We start from the raw sequence: 24523 nt of genomic DNA, 5'->3' as shown, positions 1-24523 counted from the left end.
TATAGGGAAAATCAAATACTAAAATGTATTTGATTTTCCCTATAATAGTTTTTATCATAAATTTACAATGACAATTATAATTATGTATTTGCGATAGTTAATAATGTTTTATTGGAATTTGACAAAATATGTTCTTTGGGAAAAGTTGTTCAGTTTTATGGGCTCATTACAAGTACATATTATGGGGTATTTGTTGCATTCTGTATACGTAAACATGATAATTCATATAAATTCACAAATACCATAACAAAAAAGTTTGTCAATAACCAATTTGAAATAATTAATAAAATAATTATCCATTTACATTATTTTTATTTTCTTTTTTACTGACCCTATCATATTATGTCAGTGTCAGCTTTGGCCGCCATTGAAGATTCGTTTCTATAATGTAACGCGTTATACGCACCCATTGGCTATTACCATGCTATTACGCACCACTCACCCCTATTTGGTGACTGGAAATGAAAGATGAGTATCCAGGCATTATTTATTTATTTTATCATAAGTATATAACATCGACACAATGCCAAATGTATTTTACATACGAATTTAATTTACAAACAAAAATTAATTAGACTATTTACAAAACTCTTTAAATTTTATCTTGATACATATCTACTAGGTACATATAATAATATTTTCTCATTTAAGCATGCTAATGAGCAATGTTTACTCACTCATTAAATCAAGCAGACAACATCACATTCATAATAAATATAATACATATTATGTAAACAATATTGAATATATGGTAATAAGTGCGGATTGTTGAATATGCAATACATAATAGTAATTCTTACTACTTCTTCTACTTTTATTTTATGAGTATTTTAAGAATTATATAACATATAATATATATTGAATATGATGTTGCCTGGCATCAATCAACATATAATGGCTGGTTCACACTTTGATTAGTGCGAGTGCAGGTGATTAGTGCGAGTGCAGGTGTGTAGTGCGAGTAGTGTCCAATTGACTGCGAGTGCAGGTGATTAGTGCGAGTGCAGGTGTGTAGTGCGAGTAGTGTCCAATTGACTGCGAGTGCAGGTGATTAGTGCGAGTGCAGGCACGCTGCGAGTGAGGGGGAAGGGAGGGCGCGCGGGACGTGGCTACTCGCAGTCCACTCGCAAAAAAATAGAACACGCTTCTATTCACTTTACTACACAGCCTACTAAACACTCGCACTAAACAGTCGCTGTCCACACGTAGTACTACTCATCACCTGCACTCGCACTAATCAAAGTGTGAACCAGCCATAAGTAAGTACTTGAAAAGTTAAAAATAATTGTAAATTTTAAGCCCCTGTATAAAATTTAATCTACTGATTAATAGAGAGACATGGACAGACCAAGATAGCAATAATTATTTTATCAAATAATAATTACTACAAATTAAAAAAAATCTAACAAACTTATCGATATCTTAATAATCGTATAATTTTAAAGATCAGTCTAACATTCGATAAAATTTACATTTATAATTCTAACTGCGGTGTTGAATAAGGCTGTGGCCCACGGAAAGTAGGCCTGTAACATTTTTTAATTATGTAGTTATTTCTTTTTAAAAAAGTAAAATTGTACATACTTACTTGTAAAGAAAAATATTATTTAAAAAAAAATGAATACAAATTTTATATGTAGTAAACAGATAGACAAAAAAGGTTTTCACAAACTGGTGATATCTTTTACAACCAAAAAAATAATTTCTTGTAAATAAATACAAATCAATCACGCATGTTTTTTTGCCAAAATATAAATTTCGATTGTTTGACATCGTTAAAATATTCGAAGAGATGTTGTTTAAATTAATAGACATAATATAAAATTGTATTCAGATTAACGACGTAAAGACACTCAGACTAAGACACCGTTCGCACAACAATCATTAAATAAAATCAATTTTAAATATAATATCCTACATATCTAACATCTACAATACAGTATCTACATTTGCTAACGTAGTCTTAATTTATTTGGTGTAAAGATCCATCTTATATTAATCGTAATTAAAATTTTCAATTTATGCTGCTACAGTTCCTTGAAGATTAAAATAAGTAGGTAGATTATAAGGTTTATTTTTGTGTAGATAACTAGAACGAGTTTATTTCGAATATTTTAATATAAGGTACAAATTAATAATCATTGCTGTTTACATCTAGATATAAGTATCGTGAATTAATATTAGTGATGAGAAATTTAGTGCGATAGAATAATTTTCAAGTTTGAACGTGGTGGAGTACCCTGAAAATAAATGCCATAAATGCGAGACAATATTCGCTGTGAAATCATGAATTTGTATAAGTGTTCAAAACGTTAACTTAGTGTCCAATAAGTAATACAAAATAGTAACAAAGTAGTGCACCGTCTCACCCAACAACCATAAGTCTATACTAATATAAAACTAGGAACGAAGTATATTGTACGTGATGTAGGTAATCCAATGAGCACTAGAACTTTAATGAAACAATAATTTATACTTAGCCACTAAAATTCCATAAATGCAAGCGAAAAGTAATGAAAAATTTGTAACACCGGCGCGGGCGGTCTAAACGTTCAATACATTTCCGAAATTCCGTGTGATTGTTAATAAATGAGAAGGACCAAATTTTGGAAAGCTGTGAGTATATTTTAATTTCAATTAAAATTAATCGTCATGTAAATTATATATCAAGAAGCAATGTCTTTTTTATCCCCACCAGCTTCTATCTGTCTGTATGTCTAGCTAGGCTTATAGCACTATACCTAACATTATTTCCAGAAAATTCCATTCTTCGACGATATTTTTCAAATTACAATTATGTGTAGAGTTATCCTGAAAATCAACAAAATGCTGTTTTGGAACGTTTAGCGCCGCTGTATCTCTGTCTGTTTATCTGAAGTACTTTAGAGCCGATACTAGAAGGAACTTTTCGATGAAGAGGTCGGAGTCCAGCGCGGCGATGTGCGCGGCGCGTCCAACTAGAGCGCTTGCGGTGTGCGGCAGCGCGTGTTGCACGTCGTACCGCACCACGGAGACGGATGACGCTCGCGCGGCTAGCGGGGATACCATGTTGTGCACCTGTTCGAAGTTTTGTGTTTCGTGAAGATATACAGGGAAGAACTGTTTCAATGATTGAAGTTTTGTGTTGTTGAAGGGGAGAAGTAAGGATATGTTCCATGCTTCAAGGTAAGGATTTGCTCGTTCCACATCATGAAGTAGTTAAATTAATTCGGAAACTTAAAGTAAATTTAGTTACTTAATTTCAATAATTTATTTATTTTATTTGAAATTAAAATGTTTGTTCTGAAGTAATAATGGATGGTAATGGAAAATTTGAAACATGTCCCAGCGCTATTGGAATAATGTTATAATGCGATTTATTATAAATTTTATGAAATGAAAAGTATTCAAAAGTAAAATTGTGAATATGACACCAACTCGCTCACCATTTCTCTATACGCCTGTCCCAGAAGCGAAGTGTCTTTGGCAGCTGCTTTACACAATTCGAGTCTAGCTGAGTGCAATGGAACGTATCGATCTTGACCAGATCCGCAAAGGAGGATGTGCTTGAACTGATGAAGTTGACTCCTTTCACTCAATCGATACAAAAACGACCGTCGCGGGTCTGACGCATCGCGTAGTGAAAGTTGGAGAAGAGAACCAGACTTCTTCCATTTTTGCATGAACCACATTCCTGAAAATGTTTTATATTAGAAGTTTAAGTTTTAGATCACAGAATATAATATTTTCATTGTTATAACCAACTTACCCGCATTCACAAGACCACTAGAATTGTACAACGTTCCTAAATGGGGTCCACTGAGAGACAGGAATGTATGTAATTTTCCCAAAAATGGCTTCATTTGAGGCCTGGCCAGAGCAGACCTAATAATAATAGTGCCTAAGGAATGTCCCACGAAACTTATTCTAGCTGGTTCGCTTGAATTTTGTATGTGGGTTAAAATTTCTTGGACTAGCCTGAAAATTTAAATAAAAATTATTGAGTTATACATATTTTGAAGAACTGTATTAAACATGAATGTATACTTACCTATCTGTCATTGTGTCGAAATCAGAGAATGTATCTCCTTGATTCCTTTCAGACATAAGGAAGTCTAGTCGAGCGCCGGGTAAGCCTAGTTCTAAATACGTTTTAACTAAGCGTAGATCGGCTGCATTTCCGTCTAAGCCGTGGACACATATTATTAGATGTAGACCTAAAAAATTGAAATAAAGAGTTTTATAAATATTTTCATTAACAGTATTAAATTAGAGATGATTAATTATTCTATTATGTCTTACCTTCTGGGTTAAACATTCTATATTCATCACTAATATGAAAGTATGGTAACGAATTTTCAACAGGCGGGAAGTCAGAGTATATCGCTCCAGGGTACTTCACACTTTGTCTGAATTCGTCTCTACATTTTACAAACAGTCTTTCTGATTCTGCGAGTCCAAATATACTGACTAGATTACTTTCTCGTTCTAAAACAATATTGGTATTAATTTTTATGATTTTATTGTAAAATATAGTAAGTATATTGAAATGGTAATTTCAAATTTTTACCATTTTCATTCCTTGATGCTAGTTCTCCTGTACTTCTACTTTTATTAAGTGTGCTTGTAGCAGATGAAGCTGAGGCGCTTGAAGATTTTTGTGGCCGTAGCTTTCGCCTTTCCAATATACCTGAGATAAATGTTTTCATATAAAACTATTTCAATTGTTAGTTCGTTTAAACTTTATCTGTAAAAGAAACTATTTATATATTTACCTTCACAAACGTGATATAATGGATTATCCAATTGCAAGCTCGTTGGTTGCTCGGCTTTTCGCGATTTTGAAGGCGTTGATGATTTACTGCTTTGTCGGCTCAATTTTGGTGATTTCGTCGGTGGATCCTAAAATATAGTTTTGAATATTAGAAATAACAAGACGTGTTTGTTGTGTATTTTTTTTATCTCAAATAATAATTTACCTTAAATTGATCAGGTGGCGGTGGAGCATCTCTAAATTGTTGTGGAGGTGGTAAATGTTCGTAATCATTGTCCCCAACAAAGTGACTTAAATCCACTTCAGATTTAGCTTTTCCTTGATATTGTTGTACAGCAGCTATTGGTCCACCTTTATGTGATTTACACGGTCTTCCAACGGTTAAGCTTCGTATTTCAGCAGCTATAAGCTTTTCTGTATATTCTATCTTATCTCTCAGTTTTGTTTTATCTAAGGTATTTGATTTTATTGGAACTAATTGAGCTTTAGTAGATATTTCTTTTCTAATATATGGATGTAAATTATCACTAATAGTTTGAGACTTTTTCACAGTTCCTTCACTGGGTGTTTTAGATGTGGATGCATATGATTTGCCTTGTATAGCACTAAATGAGTTATGCCTTTGACTAATTTTATTATTAGCATCGGAACACTGGAGACAACTTGCGACACAGGTATCAGAATTACATCCTGCATCTATACCGTTACTGTGCATAACTTTATTATATTCACACTGGCTATCCGTGCATATTGAGTCACTACAGATTGTGCATTCTTCACAAACTTCTTTATCACAACACTCTATTTTTTCTTCATCATTACTTTCTTCAGCTTTTACTGCTAATTTCATTAGCCTCTCTCTTAATTGTTCTCCATTAAGGATACTTCTTTTAAAATCTCTTAATTTTTCACTATCCCTTTTACGTGGTTCGCTTGGCGGTTCATAAGTTTTGCTTGCTTCTTGAGTGACGACAGTATTTCTAGGCGGTGCAATATTTTGATTTACACTGCTGGCATTATCAGGAGATGACGGCCCCGAACTGCGTCCACTCGATACCCATCCACTTTGTTCACTTAAACTTGACGTTGAGCTTCTACTCCTTCTGTCCTCTTTATTTAGAAAGCTATCTGGCGGCATAATTTTAAAATCTTTATCACCTATATCTAAAGGAGGAGATTCGAAGGCCGGTGGTGGCGGAGGTGCTAGGTTGGGTAGGGACTCAGATCCAAATGTATTATTTAAATTAGGTTCATCTAAAACGGACGCGGCGCTCCTACAATGACGTAACTCAGAACCATGATCAAGACTATATGGAACGCTAGCTGAAGATTCTAATCGTCGAAGTTGTAAAGGTATGCTCTCATCACTCGACGAAGAAGCAGCAGCTGACATAAGCTGCGTCATTTTTTCGGATGCTTTATGCTTTGTTCGTTTTTCAGGTCTACCACTAGACCGTCCGCTTTTAGGCGTAGTGAGTCCTGATTTTGGTGTTGCTCTTCCAGATTTAGGTGTAGCTCGACCAGACCGCGGTGTTACGCCACCAGATTTAGGTGTACCTTTTCCAGATTTAGGAGTAGCTCTATCAGATTTTGGAGTGCTACGTTCTGATTTAGATGTATGCCGATCTGATTTACTATCTCTTGATCTTATTGAATGGTGACTACTTAATGAGTCTCGACTAGAATTTATTTTTGCATTTTCTTTTCCCGCATGATTCAGTCGCGATTCTTTCGAACGACTTCTTTTCTGTCTTACTGATGGCATCGTCGAATGTGGGGTTGATGGTGGTGTTTTCGAGTATGTTGACTTTGAAGTGCCATCACTACTTCGATCTAAAGTCATAACGAAACCACTGTCATCGCTACTTTTACTCGATTTTTTCTGATAATTGTGAATAAGACTTCCAGTATTAAAATCATAACTCCAGTCGCCCTTTTGTAAATAGTAGTTTAGTTCATGCCTTAATTGATTGCGAGCTGCTTCGATGTCTATTTGGTTGTTTTCAATTTGATGAAACACATGTGTAGAATTAGATCTATGAACATGTTTACTAGATACTAAATTATTTTGATCAGTCACTTGAGTTTTTCCACTCACCGGTGGATAAGAATTACGCGGAGGCAACATAGGACGGGGTAAATTTACAGTATAGCCTCTTTGAAATTCTAGGGGATTACGAATTACATTATTAACTTGCATTGTACCCTGATTACCGAAAGCATAACCATATATTTGGTTCGAATTCGTTTTCGCCGATCCATTATAATTATACCCTACGCTATGGAATACTTCATTATTTGACCCATGGGTACCGACATTCATTGTGCACGGATTTTTGTATTTTTCTCTAAATTCATTAATATTTCTTCTATATTCATCACCTTTAGATCCACACCTTGTTGTAGTGCTTGTCGGATATGAAGTTGTTGTTACACTTCTTGGGAGAGTCGTTGGTTTTGTTTGCTGTGGAGGCACATATTGTTTTTGATAATTAACAGAAGCATTGGAGTTGTTTCTGGAACTTTTTGTTAACTGCTTTGTTTGCACACTAAGCGGTGTCATTTGAGATACTCGTAGTTGATCAAGGGATTTACTATGTCTTGCAGGCAATGTGCTCACACCACTCGTTATTTCATGTTTTTGACTAAATACTTCACCATGATCTGCTTTTTCTTTGCCAGTGCGGGTACTTTTACCTTGACCTTTTGCTCCGTTTATATCAAGTAAGGTTGATGCTGAATACCTTGATAATTGTTGACCTTGTTGAATAGGGCAAGAGGAAAATGCACTGTTAAGTGGTAATTGAATTTCAGTTATTTTATTGTTCTGAACGATATATCGATTCCTTCCCGTTATTTCTAAATTTTTATTATGAGGTTTATTTAATTCGACAACGTTTTGCTTTACTATTGTTCTTTTAGGTGACCCTCGAGCAGAACTTTGTGGTGCAAGAGTAAGAGTTGCTTGTACTACGTTCGAATTGGCTTTAGCTGTGCTGTATTGTGGTTCCATTACGTCTACCATATTTTTTGGTAATGTAAGAGTCACTCTGGAAGCTTCGGATGAAGGCCTCCGTGAATCCATCATAGAGCTTACACTACAGGCACAGTCATCTCTAGCGGGTTCAGAGCACAAAAATGGATCTGAAACATAAATTGAATTTATTGTTATAATTTTAAACAAAACAGTAATGTCCCTGATAGTATATTTAGTACTTTTAGACCTACATTTTAATTTTTAATCCATTATTATTCATTGATATAATATACCGAACATTTACAGAAGCTCTCAAACCGCTCATAACAGCTGTTAATAATATAATACATACCGCTGCCTGATTTACTAGCACTCGAATTTAAGAAGGATCGTCGCCTAGCAAATTCTGCTGTATCTTGATATCTGAAAAATTATCGTAGAATACTGTAATATGCATTGACTATGAATTGAATGAAGTAGAAAATTATCTTATGGATGAATTATTTTAATAGATTTAATACCTGTCCTCAAAAATAATCGGCATTATATGAGGATCTCCGTCTAACGCAATGCAGTGGACCGGCAGAGGTGGAAGAAGCGCTAAGTATCGAGATCTTCTCGCCACGTCACCAACACTCTGATATGACTGATAGTTGCTATCATAGCAGCCAGCAAGGGAATGCCGTGGATTGTCTAGCACGAAGAAGCATTCTGAGAACCGCTTAATGCTGAAAATATAACGGAGTATTATTTATTATTTAGTTATAGTTAAGGTTATAGTTATGTCATCATAACAATGTTGCTCTACTGTTTATTTTTCTTATAAACGAGACAACTACGCTTTCTAGAACGTCGAAATTTATAATATAGTGTTTCAAAATTAAAAAAAAAAATTACCGAAGAGCGTGATGCCGAGCAGCTAACGCATGATGCACGTGCGGCCGGTCTGACGTGTGATGCAGGAATGCGCGCCATCTCAGTGTCACTTCAGCACATAACCTCGCTATGTCGTGCGCAGCTCCCATCGCCCATTCTTCTTCTTCGCCAGCATCGGACTTCTGTACAGATTTACAAAGAAGTATGTAGTGCTATTTCATAATCGTAATTTTTACCTACAATGCCTATTAGAATAATAATGCTTATTGTTTAAGTTACGTAGTAACCGATTTTTTTTCTCAAATAGGCATGTGCAATGTGCATATTATCCACGAACTTTTAAGAATTATGTTAGCAATTAATTTTGCTTGTTTGCCTAATTTATGATTAATATTTTCAATGCTATTATTGTCATTGTGTAGTGCAGATCTGGTACCCCTATTGTAACACCAACCTATGGCTTAAAAATTCTTTTCACCAAGAAAGCGTACCTTGCACAAATCACTAATATCCTTCATCCTCTGTGCTACTTCCCCGACGATGGAATTGGAAGACTCATCCGGGGTAAGGGTAACACCTGTTGAACCGCACACGGCTAACGCGCTCTGCAACCCTTCGAGCGAGCCAAGAAGTATGCCGCAAACTTCTGCATGCACTTGCCTGAAAATATTGGCAATTCGTAGTACTATAAAACTTGTTAAAAATGATAGATATATTTTATTTATTTATTTGTTTATTTCAGGCAACAAATGTAGTTACAGTTAAAAAGGTCTTAATAGGTAAAAGGTCTTTTAGAAATGTTTGCTATTATAATATGTTGTAAACTTTTTTTAATCCTTCCCTTGGGCCCTGTACCATGATTTCATCATTTTCCCACTCTGCTTTAAGACATCGAGGAAAGGAAAGTTCACGTAGGGTTTAAGTATGTTTACATTTAGCTCATTAAATCAAAATATATTTCACACAGTCACATAGCTTAAAATTCGCTAAATGTTTCAATTTTCATATATTACCTTGCATGCGCGATCTTGCTAGAGTTACCGCCCGCACATTTTCCACCAGAACCGAATAGAATGTTCTCGAAGCTTCCAGAAGCATTGAAACTTGCTCCAGCACTTTTCATTAACTTCCCCCATTGTTTGCTGGAGCGAGGTGTACTGAAATATTACAGTAATATTGAATAAACTTGTTCGAAATCCGATATTCTCAATCGTTCTCTTATTCCAATTACTTTTTATTCTTAGGATAGACAACTTTATTTTCATAGGTTTATACAAATGAAGAGCAGTATATTATACTTCTTTTAATCACTGATAATAAAAATTGATAAGGGAACTTACCAACTTTGAACGTAATGCATGATGCTTTTCCTGAGAGACATGTAACAAACGAATTTCCTGACATTTATTAGCTTAAATAACAATTATGATTATATGTTAGTTGTGATATTATCTATTACTAAGACATGAGTGAAATCCACACAAGGAAAATAGCATTTATAAATCAAAGGGTCGCTACTGATTAGTTTAAAACTAATAACAGAGAAGCGGAAATCCCAAAAACTTTAATCTGTTTAAACTTACTTTATATACGGCTGATGTAAAGCAACCAGACTGGCATGAATGGTTATCGAGACAGCTGACAGATGAAAGTAGTCGAACAGCACTGGTAAATGATAATGCAAGCCATTAGATGGTTGGAAGTGGAGCTTCAGTACGCGGCAGGAGACTGGCGCCAGTGTACTGGACTGCGCTCCTTCGCTGCACCAGAGTTCCACCCCGAGACTCCATTCTGCTCTCTCTAGAGACTCTTTTAGATTGCGGCTATCAACTGTGGAAATCAAATAATGTTTATACGATTTTTTTCAGGTACGATGTAAATTTCGGGCGTATGTTCTTGGTTTTTCGTTCATAATCATAAATTGTGTGTAAAATAACAATTTTGTTTTTGCGACTTTTGTTAATGTTAATTTGTTTAGTTTTGCGGAGTTTTATATGGGTTTGACGCACTTGGTGCACTTCTCAACTTGTACACCATGCTCAAATGGTGAACTTAGCAACTTGTACACTTCTCAAATGGTACGCTTCGCGACTGGTACACGTCTCAAATGGTGCACTTCGCAAATGGTGCACTTTTTAAGATTAGTTGAGATTTGGAAAAATTGTGTAAAAAAGAAAGAATTTTTAGTTTTGGATGTTTAATTTTTATAATTATAAATGAATAAAACGATAAAACGGGTAGTAACGTTTAACTAAATTTCTAAGTACCGTAGTCTTGACAGTTTTGTTTTTTATTCTATAATTATTATTTATGATGAATTACTAAGTTTTACTTATTATTACTTTTACTAATTTGTTTTTAAGAAACAGGTTATGATTTAATTTAAAGCTTTTATTTAATTAGTAATAGTTAAAAGTTAAATAATAATATTACAAAGGTTATTGATATAATATGATATTATATCATATCTTTATTATGATATTTTTTTACTGTAAATCTACTTTTTTTTTGACATAATTATATTATTTTTATTATATCCGAGTCACATTTTTATTTTTGAAAAAATAAAAATGACCCAAAATGTTATAGTGTTTAAGGTGATTCTGTATAGTTTAATTATTATTATTGTGTTGACATAATTATATAAATTAAACATCCAAAACTAAAAATTCTTTCATTTTTACACAATTTTTCCAAATCTCAACTAATCTTAAAAAGTGCACCATTTGCGAAGTGCACCATTTGAGACGTGTACCAGTCGCGAACGATCTGGTCTTACAAAATGCACGAACTAGGATTTTCTTGTCCTCATTCACACGAAGCATTTTGCATATTGGGTCATCCTCGGTGGCAAAATGCCAGACTTCATAGGCTGATTTATCTTTACATTTTTGTGTATTAGGTGTCTTTGTTTTTACTGTGCTCTTTTCGTAGGAATCAAAAGAAATCAACACAGCAGTTAATTAGTGAAACATCAACTATGATTGAATCGTATCTGCAGTATCAGTAAATATGCTAATGTTTGAATAAATAAAATTTTCACGTTGCCTATGGCTGATTCCATTAGACGCAGCTAAATAAACATAATTAAATATAGACACGATAAAAGACAATGAACCACAATTGAATGTGTAGACTTCGTGCAGACACTCGAACTATTCATAAGTCTTGAAGGTCAAGATAGCATTCAAGATAGAAATCTTAATTGAGTATGAGCTTTTTCCACGTGTTTTGCTATAATACTTAGGTATAAAAATAACTAGCCGCTCGTCCCGAATCTACGAATTGACCCGGAATATAAACAAAATAAAATATCCTCTATGTCAGTCAGGAATAATGCAGCTTTCGCCTGGTGATACAATTTATCAAAAAGGTTTAATAATTTCGGAAACAAACAATACATTCTTTCTTCTTTAAAATATTGGTCTAAATGGCGATATTACCTAGCAAATGAGCTCTAAAATGCACGATATCCCGCAAGGTGACCTCCTCGTTCCTGTACATGATCTGGAAGGCTCTGGAAGCAGCCAGGCCGCCGATGAGCGACGCGTTGGCTGCCGGCCTGCCGGTCCTCGCCGCCCCATTGCCGCTGGACACGGAGGCTTCGATGTGGACCGGCACTTTCGGTGACACGCGTAAACCGATACGCACTTGGTAGAGCCTGTAAAGAAAATTATTTTTTATTCGTGTAGACTTCTTTGAAAAGCGCTTTTTTATTGTTATAATTTATTGACAATGTTAATCATTTCATCAATAATCGATTTAATGTTTTATACACCACTATACATATAATACAATTTTTGACATATTAGTTTGGTTTAAAATGGGATCACTAGCATCAGTTTGCATCATAAGCAACAAGCATTCGGACTTTACAAACAATCTCATATAACCCTACCTGTTTTTTGATTCAGAAAATTAAAATTGTACTGGATATAAAATGCTTGAAAATGATTAAAATAAAGCCGCATGATAAAATTCAAGAGTTTTAAGACCTCTTCTACTAATTCACTGGTTCAAATTTCAAACGGCTAAAAGCATTTTGCCAAATAATAGCACGCAAACATCTTATGTTTCTATTTTTGGGTTATGAAACACGGTTTTGTGCATAAATAAATTCATATTAATAATTTTGGAGCGATAAATTTATCTACCAGTCTCATTTTAAGAGCTAGCCGCTAGCGTATACTAGGCATTAGCATTTCTATTTCAATGCTACAATATTTTGGATTCATTCCCATTGGAATGGTATTTTTTAACAATGAATACTACCGTTCCACCTGGCTTGGCTTCAGTTTGACAGCGAAAAGGAGGTCATCGCCGGAACTAGAAAAATACGCTAGGAAAAGTTGAACGTATTTTTTAAAATTTTGGGTAATAAACATTGAGGTATTACCTAGTACATGTAACTCAATGGTAATAACTAAGGGTAATAAATACAAATTCGTCTGATGTGGCTAAAATTGTGATTATGTTTTCAAATCTAAATAAAAATTAGACTACGACAATCGGATGAAATTTTTATTTTAAAGCATTGTTATTTATTCATTAAAATTGTATGTGTTACTACTTACTACCTAGTTAAAACTGTACCTACTGTCTATAGATTAAACATGATTTTCTCTTGATTTTCTCACTTGAGTTTAGTTATAACTGTCATATAAAATTAATCACATTATATTCCTTTTAAATGCTATGAAAAATAGAACCTATAACAATAATATTGTGCAAAATCGGTACCAGGGAATAATAACTAAGCCTAGATAAAATGCAGTTATTTTTCCAGCTATGAATGAACGAATATTTGAACGGAAAAGTGTGACGACAAAGCAACTGTGCCAGTACTTATTATAATAGACAACCTTTTTGCCGAGGCTTCGCTTTTATGGTTGGGACAAATAAGTATCATGCGTTTTAACGATACTAGCTGATTCCCACTACTTCGTCTGGGTTAAATAGAATTTATTGTGAGCAGACTCTTTTCAAAATCTGTACAATACATTCATGCAGGTAGATAGATTTCTTTAAAAATTGTTTTGATGTGTTATTTGCAGCCTCCAGGAAAATCTAACAGTGAAAAAAAAGAAAAGCATCCTTTTCACACAAGAACTGAAATACACACATACACTTAATACACATAACTAATTTTCACTCTCTTGTTAATGTACTTTTATTTACTATTTTTCTATTTTATTGTATCTATAATTTTCAATAATATCGAATAATATATTAGTTTATCAACTTATCACAGATTACAACGTACCAAATCCAATTAAAACTGCCAATTGTCTTGTTGAAGCCGAAAGCTATCGCGCATATTTTTCATCCCACTAAAAATATTGTACGAGAAACTATAGTGCTTTTGTCTCGAGGGCTCCAATAAAACAATGTGTTGGTTGTGAAGAGTCTTCGATTGAAGATGAAGTGGATGGTTCATCTTTATCCGAGGTTGTTATTAAGCATGTGTTATAAAAAAACCGGCCAAGTGCGAGTCGGACTCGCCACGAAGGGTTTCGTACTATAGGGGTCATCACTACATAGTATAAAACAAAGTCGCTTTCTCTGTCCCTATGTCCCTTTGTACGCTTAAATCTTTGAAACTACGCAACGGATTTTGATGTTATATGTATAATAACATCCATCAAATAGTGGAGAAGTACTGTTATTTTTGAGGTTTGTAATGTGATGTCGTAAAAAATTACATTTTTTCCGCTTACATTGCAAACGCAGGCTGAACCCGACGTGTTTTATCAAAATAATGTACTAAGTATAATTGTACACATTGAAAAGGTCTACAGAAAAGTCCTCGGTGGTATATGTCTATCTCATAAGAGAAACCCACAATAACTTTTTTTTGTCATTTACTTTTTACGACAAATAATGGCTAATTTTCGAAGCGATTTTAACCAATACAGCATTAATCCTTAACCAATTTAATACCTTGAATACATTGTTCATTTAATATAGATCTATATGGCCCCTTACACCGTATGATTTAAGTGAATATTTTCGAAGATATAACAGATTTAAAAATTGCGGGACGTAGCGTTTGCGGCGGCACCGGCCGGCCGCCTGGCTATATATTTTATACCCGTGCGAAGCCGGAGCGGGCCGCATGTTTTATATACTTCGTTCACAGTTTTTCTGTAGTGTATTTAGTATCAGCATTGCACCCGTGCGAAGCCGGGGCGGGTCGCTAGTTAATATATATAGTTTTTATCTTTTAGTAAGTATTTGCTGTTATAGCGACAACGGAAATTCATTATTTATGAAAATTTCAGCTTTCTAGCTATCACGGTTTATGAGATACAGCCTGGAGACAGACAGGACCCTATGGTTCCGTTTTACCCTTTCGGTACGGAACCCTAAAAAGATTTATTTTTAAAAGTTACGCTCTGGCGAGCAGCTATAACTCAATTTGCCACCCCGGTGTTAAATGAATTAATTTTCATCACTATCGTGTGAAAATGTTGAATTATTCTATACACGTTGAGTAGACACGAGCTTTAATTTTTTATGGAAAGTTCTGTTTTACCATTACCTGCTGTATAAAATTGCACACTACGCATTACTTTTTAATCTTTCGTGTAGAAATAGATACGTACCTAGTACCTACTTCTTTTTAATTTTCCATGTGACATAGCTAACTAACCAATGATTTTCAAACGAAAGGTTAGCAATTATCTCATTTATTATATACTTATTAAACATATTTATGTTGAGAAGGTGAAAGTATATAATAAATTCTCCAATAATAAATTCTTTTACTTTTTAATTTATTATGCACCTTTGTCCACCATACTCAGCATTTGTCCTAGTCGATTGGGTTGCCTGGCAGAGATCGCTGTCAGCGATAAGGCCGCCCTCTGTACATTGTTAAATAAGTTATTATGTGTTTTAAATTGTCCTATATGGTGTAGGTACAATAAATAATTTTTCATTCATTCATAGTCTCTTCATTAAGGAATGAAAATGTTGTTTTGTCAACAAAAACAAAAAAATAATTATCTGAACAAATTATTGTAGGAATGTAAAAAATATTTAAATGAAACTAACTACTACTTTAACATAAATTTAACCAAGATCTTGTTAGAATTTAAGTGAATTGTGAATCTCTTTACATTGGGATCAAGGTAACAACGAAAGAAAAAACTTGTCAACGTTATTAAAAACAGATTCTTTATTCTTATATAGGTACCATCATAACAGAGTCTGGTTAGGTAGGTCAAGTGAAGACAGTCGACTGTTAGGATTTTGTTCTAAAAATAGTTAAAAGTAAATAGTGTTAGTAGTTGCGTGAATAGTCATCTTCACAGAAAAAAGAAAATCTGAAAAGGCAGTAAAAAGTATATTATAATGATAAGAATCATTTTTAATTTGGTTTAATCCGAAGTTGATGATGGTGCAGTCTGAATATCCAGAGAAAAGCCCTTATTTATCGTTTTGATTAAAAAATAACTAGTCAAATTATATTTCACACCTATCTTTTGTAATTAACAAATTATATTTCATACCTATATGTAGTTTATAATTTCGCAGGTTAGATTCAAATTCAAACTACGCATTAGAACAAAATTTTCAATCCCATCATCGAGCAGAGGCAGACATTAGTTTCCGGCACATTTCCGCTACTAGCTGGTTTAATTTTGTGTACTAAAGTTACTTTTGCACTTTTCATAAGCTTTTGTAGGTCTAAGACCTAAACCTTAATATCACGGTTCCTTCATGAATATGCTGCTCTTCATAAGAATTGTTAAAAACTATCATGCACAGAAAACCATATCAATCTATTTAAATGCCGTAATTTTTGCATGCTATGTTGTATTGGCTGAACATGTTTGTTGTACTTTATTAATATTATCACCATATTTAAAGAAAAGATAATTTGGAAAATCCAAAAGTGCACGCCTCATAATTTTTTTTTAATAAATATTTATTAATTATTATTTTTGTTTATTTAATAACAATTAAACCACATCGAATCAGACCCTGAAAAATGAAAGGGTTCTATTCCTGAGCATACTCAAGCGTAAGAGAAAAAAAAAGACTCGATTAGTAAATTATTTCGGTCGCTATCGTGTTAACAAGAAAAAGGATCCGCACATACAGACACACGGACGTCCAAGACAGAACTTTTTTAAACTGTTTTTTAACTAGTTTAAATAACAAAAATGACATCAAAAATATCATGAACGTTAAAAATAGTGTTTTTTCTTAATATGTGTGTGTATGTATTATCTTACAAGTGCAATGTATGATACATAAAGACATTTTAAGTTTGAAAAATCAGATGTTTTGCGCGAAGTGACAGTAGATAGTACTAGTCCGGGATACATCGCCCATTTTTGCAAGTGATTACTATCAAGCTAATTTTTCGTGAGTAGCTTTATTTTGATGAGATGCCCAATAATTTCATGTACGAAACTCTCGATTGTGGTAGCTTACAGAGGTAACAAGGATAAAAATTTTTGATTTGACGGTTCTCAAATATTTATTACGCAATTTGTAGGACAATATGTCTGTTGAATTAAATAAGTATTAAATAAGTGAAAACAAAAAAATCAGCTGGTTAGTAATCATTTATGATGACTTCGTTATCGATACACATTGGAAAGGGGGACTCTTTGATCAAACCATAGATTTTGTAGGACAAATATTTTTTCGAATAATTTAGATAATTATCTTGAGATTGAACAAAAAAAAACATTCAGTTAGTAATTAATATTTGAGAACCATCAAATCAAAATATTTTATCCTTGTTTCCTCTGGTAGCTACCACAATCGAGAGTTTTGTACATGAAATTATTGGGCATCTCATCATAATAAAGCTACTCACGAAAAATTAGCTTGATAGTAATCACTTGCAAAAATGGGCGATGTATCCCGGACTATACCCACCTCAACGCTTCGCTTATGAGGCGTGCAAAAATAAAGATTTATTTATTTATATAAAAGTTGTTAGGTACCTTAATATTGAACATTAGAACCGTCTGAGAATTATATTCAGACTAGAGGTCCGCCCCGGCTTCGCCCGTGGTACATATTTCGCAATAAAAGGTAGCCTATGTCCTTTCTCGGGTATCAAAATATCTCCATACCAAATTTCATGCAAATTGGTTCAGTAGTTTAGGCGTGATTGAGTAACAGACAGACAGACAGAGTTACTTTCGCATTTATAATATTAAGTATGGATTCGGAGTTTCTTCCGTGAATTATATTTGCGATACCCTATCGGTTACAAAGTTTTCCACTAGGTATGTAGAGTGTGCTTGAAATTTTTTTTATTGATTTTATACCTCCTCCTTTATTACTTCATACAGTGGGTTGCCTGGAAGAGATATTTAGTGATAAGGCCGCCCTCTGTGCTAGTCTAGCTATTTATTTTTATATTAATAAGGTTTAGTTTTAAGTAATAATAGAAATATGTATACTAGCATTACTAGCATAGTAGTGTAATAAATAAATAAATAATAAATAAAAAATAAACACAATATATAAGAAACAATTAAAAAAATGCTACCGCTACGACATTATTAATTAAAGATATATATAATGAGGTATCCTAAAACATTTGTTGTTATACGGAAGCGATTTACTCGGACCCCCATCGATAAGAAAGGTATTACACGTGTAGCCAAAGATTTGCAATCTCAGTAATTTCTTGGCAGTATTTCTTTCTGCATTCTATCACGTTACCTCACAGAGTTAATGAGTTTAGAGTATTGTACTTAGATTTCACAGTATAGTCAAAAATCATCCTTCTTATTGGATGTGACTTGCATTCAAAATAAAATTTTCACATAACAACGTAACTACCTATGTGTAATCTATACTCTATACATATATAATAAATCTGTAGAAGGGTCAATTCTGTACATTGAAAATATTGAAAAAATAAATAGCAGGGGGTGTTACTGGATCGATACCAAACCCAAATATGTGATTAAAAAAATTTTTGTCTGTCTGTCTGTCTGTCTGTATGTGAAGACATCACGTGAAAACTAACAGTTCGATTTCGATGAAACTTGGTATAATTATACCTTATTATCCTGGGCGTAAAATAGGATACTTTTTATCCTGGAAAAATACGCAGAAAAAAAAATAATCTTAATTTTTGAGTTTTATCCATAGACGTTGTTCTGTACAACCGCGAACACACGTTGCGTATTATTAAAGGCCTAGCCGCCAATAGATATTTATAAGATGTTATTGTCAGAGTAACTCAAAATATAGAAATAAACCATCCACGCGAAGACCGACATCCGCGCGGACGGAGTCGCGGGCGGAAGCTAGTAAAAACTAATATTATAAATGCGAAAGTAACTCTGTCTGTCTGTCTGTTACTCAATCACGCCTGAACTACTGAACCAATTTGCATGAAATTTGGTATAGAGATATTTTGATACCCGAGAAAGGACATAGGATAGGTTTTGTCCCGAAAATCATACGTGACCGGGTTTTTCTCTGAAAACGCGGGCTAAGCCGCGGGCGGAAAGCTAGTGTGTAATAAAAATAAACATCATACATACTTATTATGTAGCATCACTAAACGTCGATCTTTTAGATACTGTATACGACAAGACTAGATCTAATAATAGATAGCTCAGAAAGATTTTAATGTTTTGAAACAATTTTGAATAAAAGATAAAATATTTTAACAATACTTTGAGAAAAGTGCGGCTGGAGCTTTCTAGTCTCATTAAATTATATAGGTACTATTCAATATTGCTTTGGAATAAATACTTCGAGAAAATACGAACGATTGTATTATGAAACCTTGCAGGATTAATATTTCAATATTTTTTTTTGTACTATGAGTTGAGCTTTGATAATTAATGAGGTGAGGTCAAATATCTAGTGCTAAAAAATCAATATGCAGTCTTAACTCTTTAGTTTACAGCCTACGGATATTATAAAAAAATATATATTATAATATACACAACTTAGTTCAAACAATTAAATTCCTATTTATATTTTTTTAATACTTATTTGCGGATTCCTCAGTATTTCATACATTAAGATTAAACGAAAGTACCTACATATTAAATTTTCAATACCACATCATATCATTATAACACTTGGCATAAACCCACTATAATAAATACCTACTAAATACAAGACAACAATAAAATAGCAAATTATGCAATAGATAAATTAGATTCTTTAGTAAAGTTTCCAACATAACGTTGCCATGACTGTTTCACGGGCGATTTGCCAATCATAATCGGATTACAGTCACACATAAACATTTATGAATGTGTTTATTAGATTTTAATAGAGTTGTTGAACCACTAGTAGTATAAGCAGATCGATATATTTACTAATTATAAGCTTTAGTTCAAACTGTTATAAGTATCTATAGATACGTATAATATGTTCGCCCAAGGACTGCGCTGTAAGGCCATTTGTAGTTTTATGTATGTGGATGATAAAATTCCATTGAAAGATAAAAATATGTACAATAATAATACCCTACAAACTATGTTACTTGTTCAAGAATAGATCGTCTGAAAAGTTTCAAATGTTATGGTAACTATTTATAGACAAGGTGTTCTGTGTATAGATTTTCGCACCTTTGTTAATTTATACATGTGTTCTAAATTAGTCAAGTATGTAGTAAGGTAAGTATCTGAAATAGAGTCATATACAGCTACATGGAATTGAAAAATAAATAAGATATTTGTTTTGCAACTAATATTATACAATATACTCGTTTAGACGTTATTTTAATAGCTAGAACAACATAAGAAGTAAGTTTTCTGACCAAACTGAGCCATAAAGATGATTTATCTTGTAAGAAATACGTGTTACATAAACGATTAGGTTGCATAAGTGTTATTGAATGAGGGTAAACTATATGTTTACTCTACTAAGGTTAGACTATCGATTTTTCAACACATGGATGAAATTTTCTATCCTGTTCATGATTTATGAAATTATAGGTCGTGTAGGTACCTACTCGTGTAATTATCTGTTATCAATGATTAAATGTAAATGTATGTTGTGGAAGCTATCTTTTATTCTTAGGAAAATTATGTCTATATAGTTAAATGGATATAAAAATCCTAAAAGTGGACGAAAAACACAGATTTTATCTTTTATCAAAAATAGGTATTTAATTCGATTCATTCAAGGCTTTGTTTCCTATTTTATTATTACAAAGGATTTTTTTGTAAAAAACGGAAACAACGAATATGAGAGTTCGTTGTTTCCACGAAGAGGTTATATTTTTCAGTATTTTTTCATACGCGACAAAAGGAAAAGGTTAGTTTTGGATTGGGGATAACGAATTCAAATTACATATGTCGATAATTGCAGGTAAAAATAGTACATACGCACATACATAAAATGTATAACAGTAAATTATCAAGCTAATTGCTTTCAGCGCTCACATTAAAAGAAACCTCAATTATTTCAGTAACTAAATCGTAGAACCACGGTAATTACGTCACTAAGGGTTAAAAGCATACTCTGTGTAAATTTGAAACAGTGCAGTGTTTCTTTTTAATTTATGCTTCATATTTCAGTGATTAAAAAGGATTTTATAACTTGCAGTGCTTTAATTTTCTTAAATAATGAATCCTCGTGGTTGTTTCCTTATTTTTAGCACGGCATTGTTTCTAAGGCTGGAATATTTGTAGTCCTTGAGTTAAGGTGAAATAATAAAAAAGAGACACGGTTGTTTTCTTATAAAATCGATATCATAGAAATTCCTATACTTATTTTCAAAAAACTTGTTGAAATAATTGTATATTGAAACAAAACTTATGTTTGATTTTAAAATTTCATATTCGGAAATTCGGTACAGAAATATGGACTAGACTAAAATACAGGCTTTTTGATGTAATACAGAAAGAACAGACTAAATTGAAAAACACGAAAATTCCAATTCCATTCCATTCATAAGGTATTGGTTAACATAATTCATGATTCTTCTTTTTATGTTATAGGGAGGCAAACGAGCAGGCACATTGCCTGATGGTAAGCAAATTGCGCCGCCCATAGACTACCATAACAGAGGTTATGGGTTGCCTACCAGTTATTACTTCTTGTAAAGCAATACCAATACGCATTAATTATTATATTATATTGATATGATTGATTGAGATATCTGAATAATAGTTAATGTCCTACTTACTGGCTGCTACATAATAAGCTAAAGCCTGCAATTTTCTCGTAGCCCGTTATACGAGTAAGAATTTTTTTCATTCTGGTTACCATGTCACACAATCTATCTTTCATCAAGACAAAGTTCGACGACCCTTTTTAAAATCGTTCTATTTTCTTTTCATATCACAAATAAGGAAAAAGTAGCCGCCCCCGGGGTCTTCAACAATCTAGTCATACAATATGATCAAAAGTCATGAATAATTTATGAAAATGAATAAAAATAGATGGATTCAATACATAGATACAGGGTAAATATATTGACTTAAAATCGACTAATTGCAAGTGAGGGTAAGATTCTGGAGTAACATTCTTTACCTCACAATGGCTTTGTATCTTTTGTGTTTTATTTTCTACGGTAAATGATATTCTATTTTAAACGATTCTCAATTTGAAGACTAAGGAGTGTTGAAAGACGCTCTATGCTGTATTTATTTTTTAATTACATACCAAGATATGACCATATGGAACACCCATAATTAAGAACGTCGTATGCTGCGTAATTGAAAATGTAAAGAATTAAGTATTTATTTAATTGTAATTGATAAAAATAAGTAATACAGATTACAGGCATATTTTAAGATGCCTAAGTAACTATATCATATTATTATGACGATGTACTAAATGTAGAGCTTTGTCATTATTATTTAAGATGTTTTGTATAGATTTTATTATAAATATTTTAATAATACACTTTTACATTCATGTCATAATTATCATTTTATCTCATTAATTGCAAGTTTAAAATATTTAATACTAGCGGTCCGCCCCAGCTTCGCCCGCGGCCGCGGTATTTACGTTTTCTCTGCATAAGAACCATCCTCGTACTTCAAGGAATTTGATAAAAAAATAATTAACGAAGCCATGTTCTCGAGATTTTCGCTTATAGTCTGTCCACTATAAGAATTGCTTTTTGACAGCTCGACGGGTGATACCAGAAGTGATGTTCAAAAGATTATCGATTGTGATACCATTTCAATTATAAATTCAAAATATTATCATAAATCGAATCAGGTACGTAAATAATAATTACAACGTAAACGTACTAATAAGATATGTAATAATAAGACCACATATCTATGCATTGTATGTTAAAACTAAACTAAACTAATATTTTATTATTTATTGGTTTCTATCTTACAATTTGGTTGTCTTTACGTTTAAATTATATAACATAATAGAAGAGTTTTTCTGTATCGGATATATTTTACAGAGTATTTCTATCGATTATTTTAATCTATCGACCCATCATTGAATAATTCTGTGTAGGCATCACTAAGTGGGCGGGACCTGTCCATGAAGTACGATAATTATTTGTATGACATTTTAACATAGACAATACAATTAAACATAGGCGTGAAGCTGTCAAAAAGCAAATAATATAATGGACAGAGTATAGCAACATTAACGTTTCATTTTTAAAATATAGATGAGAATCAAAATAATATTACGATATATATCTGTTATCTCTTTATTTCAACGTTTTTCCTTTCAACATCCCTTACGAAATAATTGCTTTCGTATATCTTAACAAGGGAATATATCCTTAATGGGCTTAATAATTGATGAAATCCGAATATCAGCCCGGGAGGACGTCAGATCCCGTCGGGTTTACTATTTGACGTCATAATCATTGTTACAGTTAACACAATCCGACTCAAACTTTGTTTCACTCCAGTTATTTATACCGATTTAGTTACGTAATAGTCCTGCGAAAAGATATTATTACCTATCAAGGTTTTCTAGCAATATGGTTATATACCGAAATCTTTTATAGTGGCGTTTAATAAATGTTAGTGTGATGAATTATTTGTTGAGCCAGTAACTAGCAACTAGCAACGACTTCTAACAATTAACCACCATTTTTAATTTTTTTTCAGTTTAAATTTCACTATTGGAAAAGAAACTGTTCTTAATTCAATGGATTTATAGCTATTGATAAGTTTGAATGATTGTTGCTCTGGTTCTGAAGATAATCTCTCGCAAGAAAATAGATGAGGTCAAAAGCTTAATGCTTTGAATACACGCGACTGGATCTACTAATTAAAGCGTTCAATTATAGTTTCAGCGTTTAATTATTTCTGCTATTAATTCGATTCGACACATTTTATGTCATAACTCATAACCTATGTAGCGGAAATTCAATTTTGCGGTTATTTTAATAAATTGTAGCATGCCATTTCTGTGTATAATTTACGAAGACTGTTGCGGTGTGTAGTCATTGAAGACGTTCTTATCAATCGTTATCAAAATTCCTGAACATCGAGTCAAATGTTACGTAGGTGCTATAATTTATGCATGGTCGTCGTGGCTAGGCAGCTTACCCTCTCTGGAAGAGATCGACATTGTAGAACTTGTACAGTTCAATAGAGAACTCGAAGGTAGCCTGCAGGTCGGTCATGGTGTGAGATCGGGGGAGCGGGCGCGGGCGGCGCGGCGCGCCATGCCGCGGCCGTCGTTAGCAGCCAGCCGGAGCCGGCCGGAGCGCCACAGCCCCGCGCATCAGCGATCACTGCATCCACCTCAGTCACGACCACACCCCACAAACACTCCCGGGAATTTTCAGCGGATATTCTGAAACGCAGCGGCGATCACGAGCGTACAGCCGACAGTGCGGGAAACGGGAATTCATTTTAGCCGCGCCGTACGCATGCGCGAGTGCCGCGTCGTCGCGGCAGAGTCGAGCTACGGCAGTGCGCGCTGCCTGTCCGACTGGGCAGGTACGAGCACATGGCGCTTGCCACCGCATT

At 33.6% G+C, this 24523-nt stretch overlaps 1 protein-coding gene across 1 annotated transcript; it reads right to left on the bottom strand.

Annotated features, from left to right (window-relative positions):
- Positions 1 to 1266: 1266 nt before the first annotated feature.
- Positions 1267 to 24239, bottom strand: LOC149903872 (protein FAM135A). The gene is made up of 17 exons (XM_090107867.1): positions 24098 to 24239; positions 12050 to 12267; positions 10190 to 10436; positions 9947 to 9976; positions 9620 to 9763; positions 9098 to 9266; positions 8628 to 8788; positions 8252 to 8458; positions 8083 to 8153; positions 4959 to 7897; positions 4755 to 4881; positions 4550 to 4669; positions 4282 to 4467; positions 4031 to 4196; positions 3749 to 3957; positions 3426 to 3673; positions 1267 to 3057 (listed from the first exon to the last, which is right to left on the bottom strand). Exons 1-17 carry the CDS (start codon positions 24172 to 24174, stop codon positions 2869 to 2871), a joined length of 5508 nt encoding a protein of 1835 aa, XP_089963993.1. The 5' UTR covers positions 24175 to 24239; the 3' UTR covers positions 1267 to 2868.
- Positions 24240 to 24523: the final 284 nt, after the last annotated feature.

This window comes from Colias eurytheme, chromosome 12, assembly GCF_061535395.1.
Source record: "Colias eurytheme isolate Ceu_HAF_F1 chromosome 12, ilColEury1 Martin Lab GWU primary, whole genome shotgun sequence".
Taxonomy (NCBI): Eukaryota; Metazoa; Arthropoda; class Insecta; order Lepidoptera; family Pieridae; genus Colias; species Colias eurytheme.
Note: the sequence above shows the minus strand (reverse complement) of the source record. Positions and strands in the feature narration are given on the sequence as shown.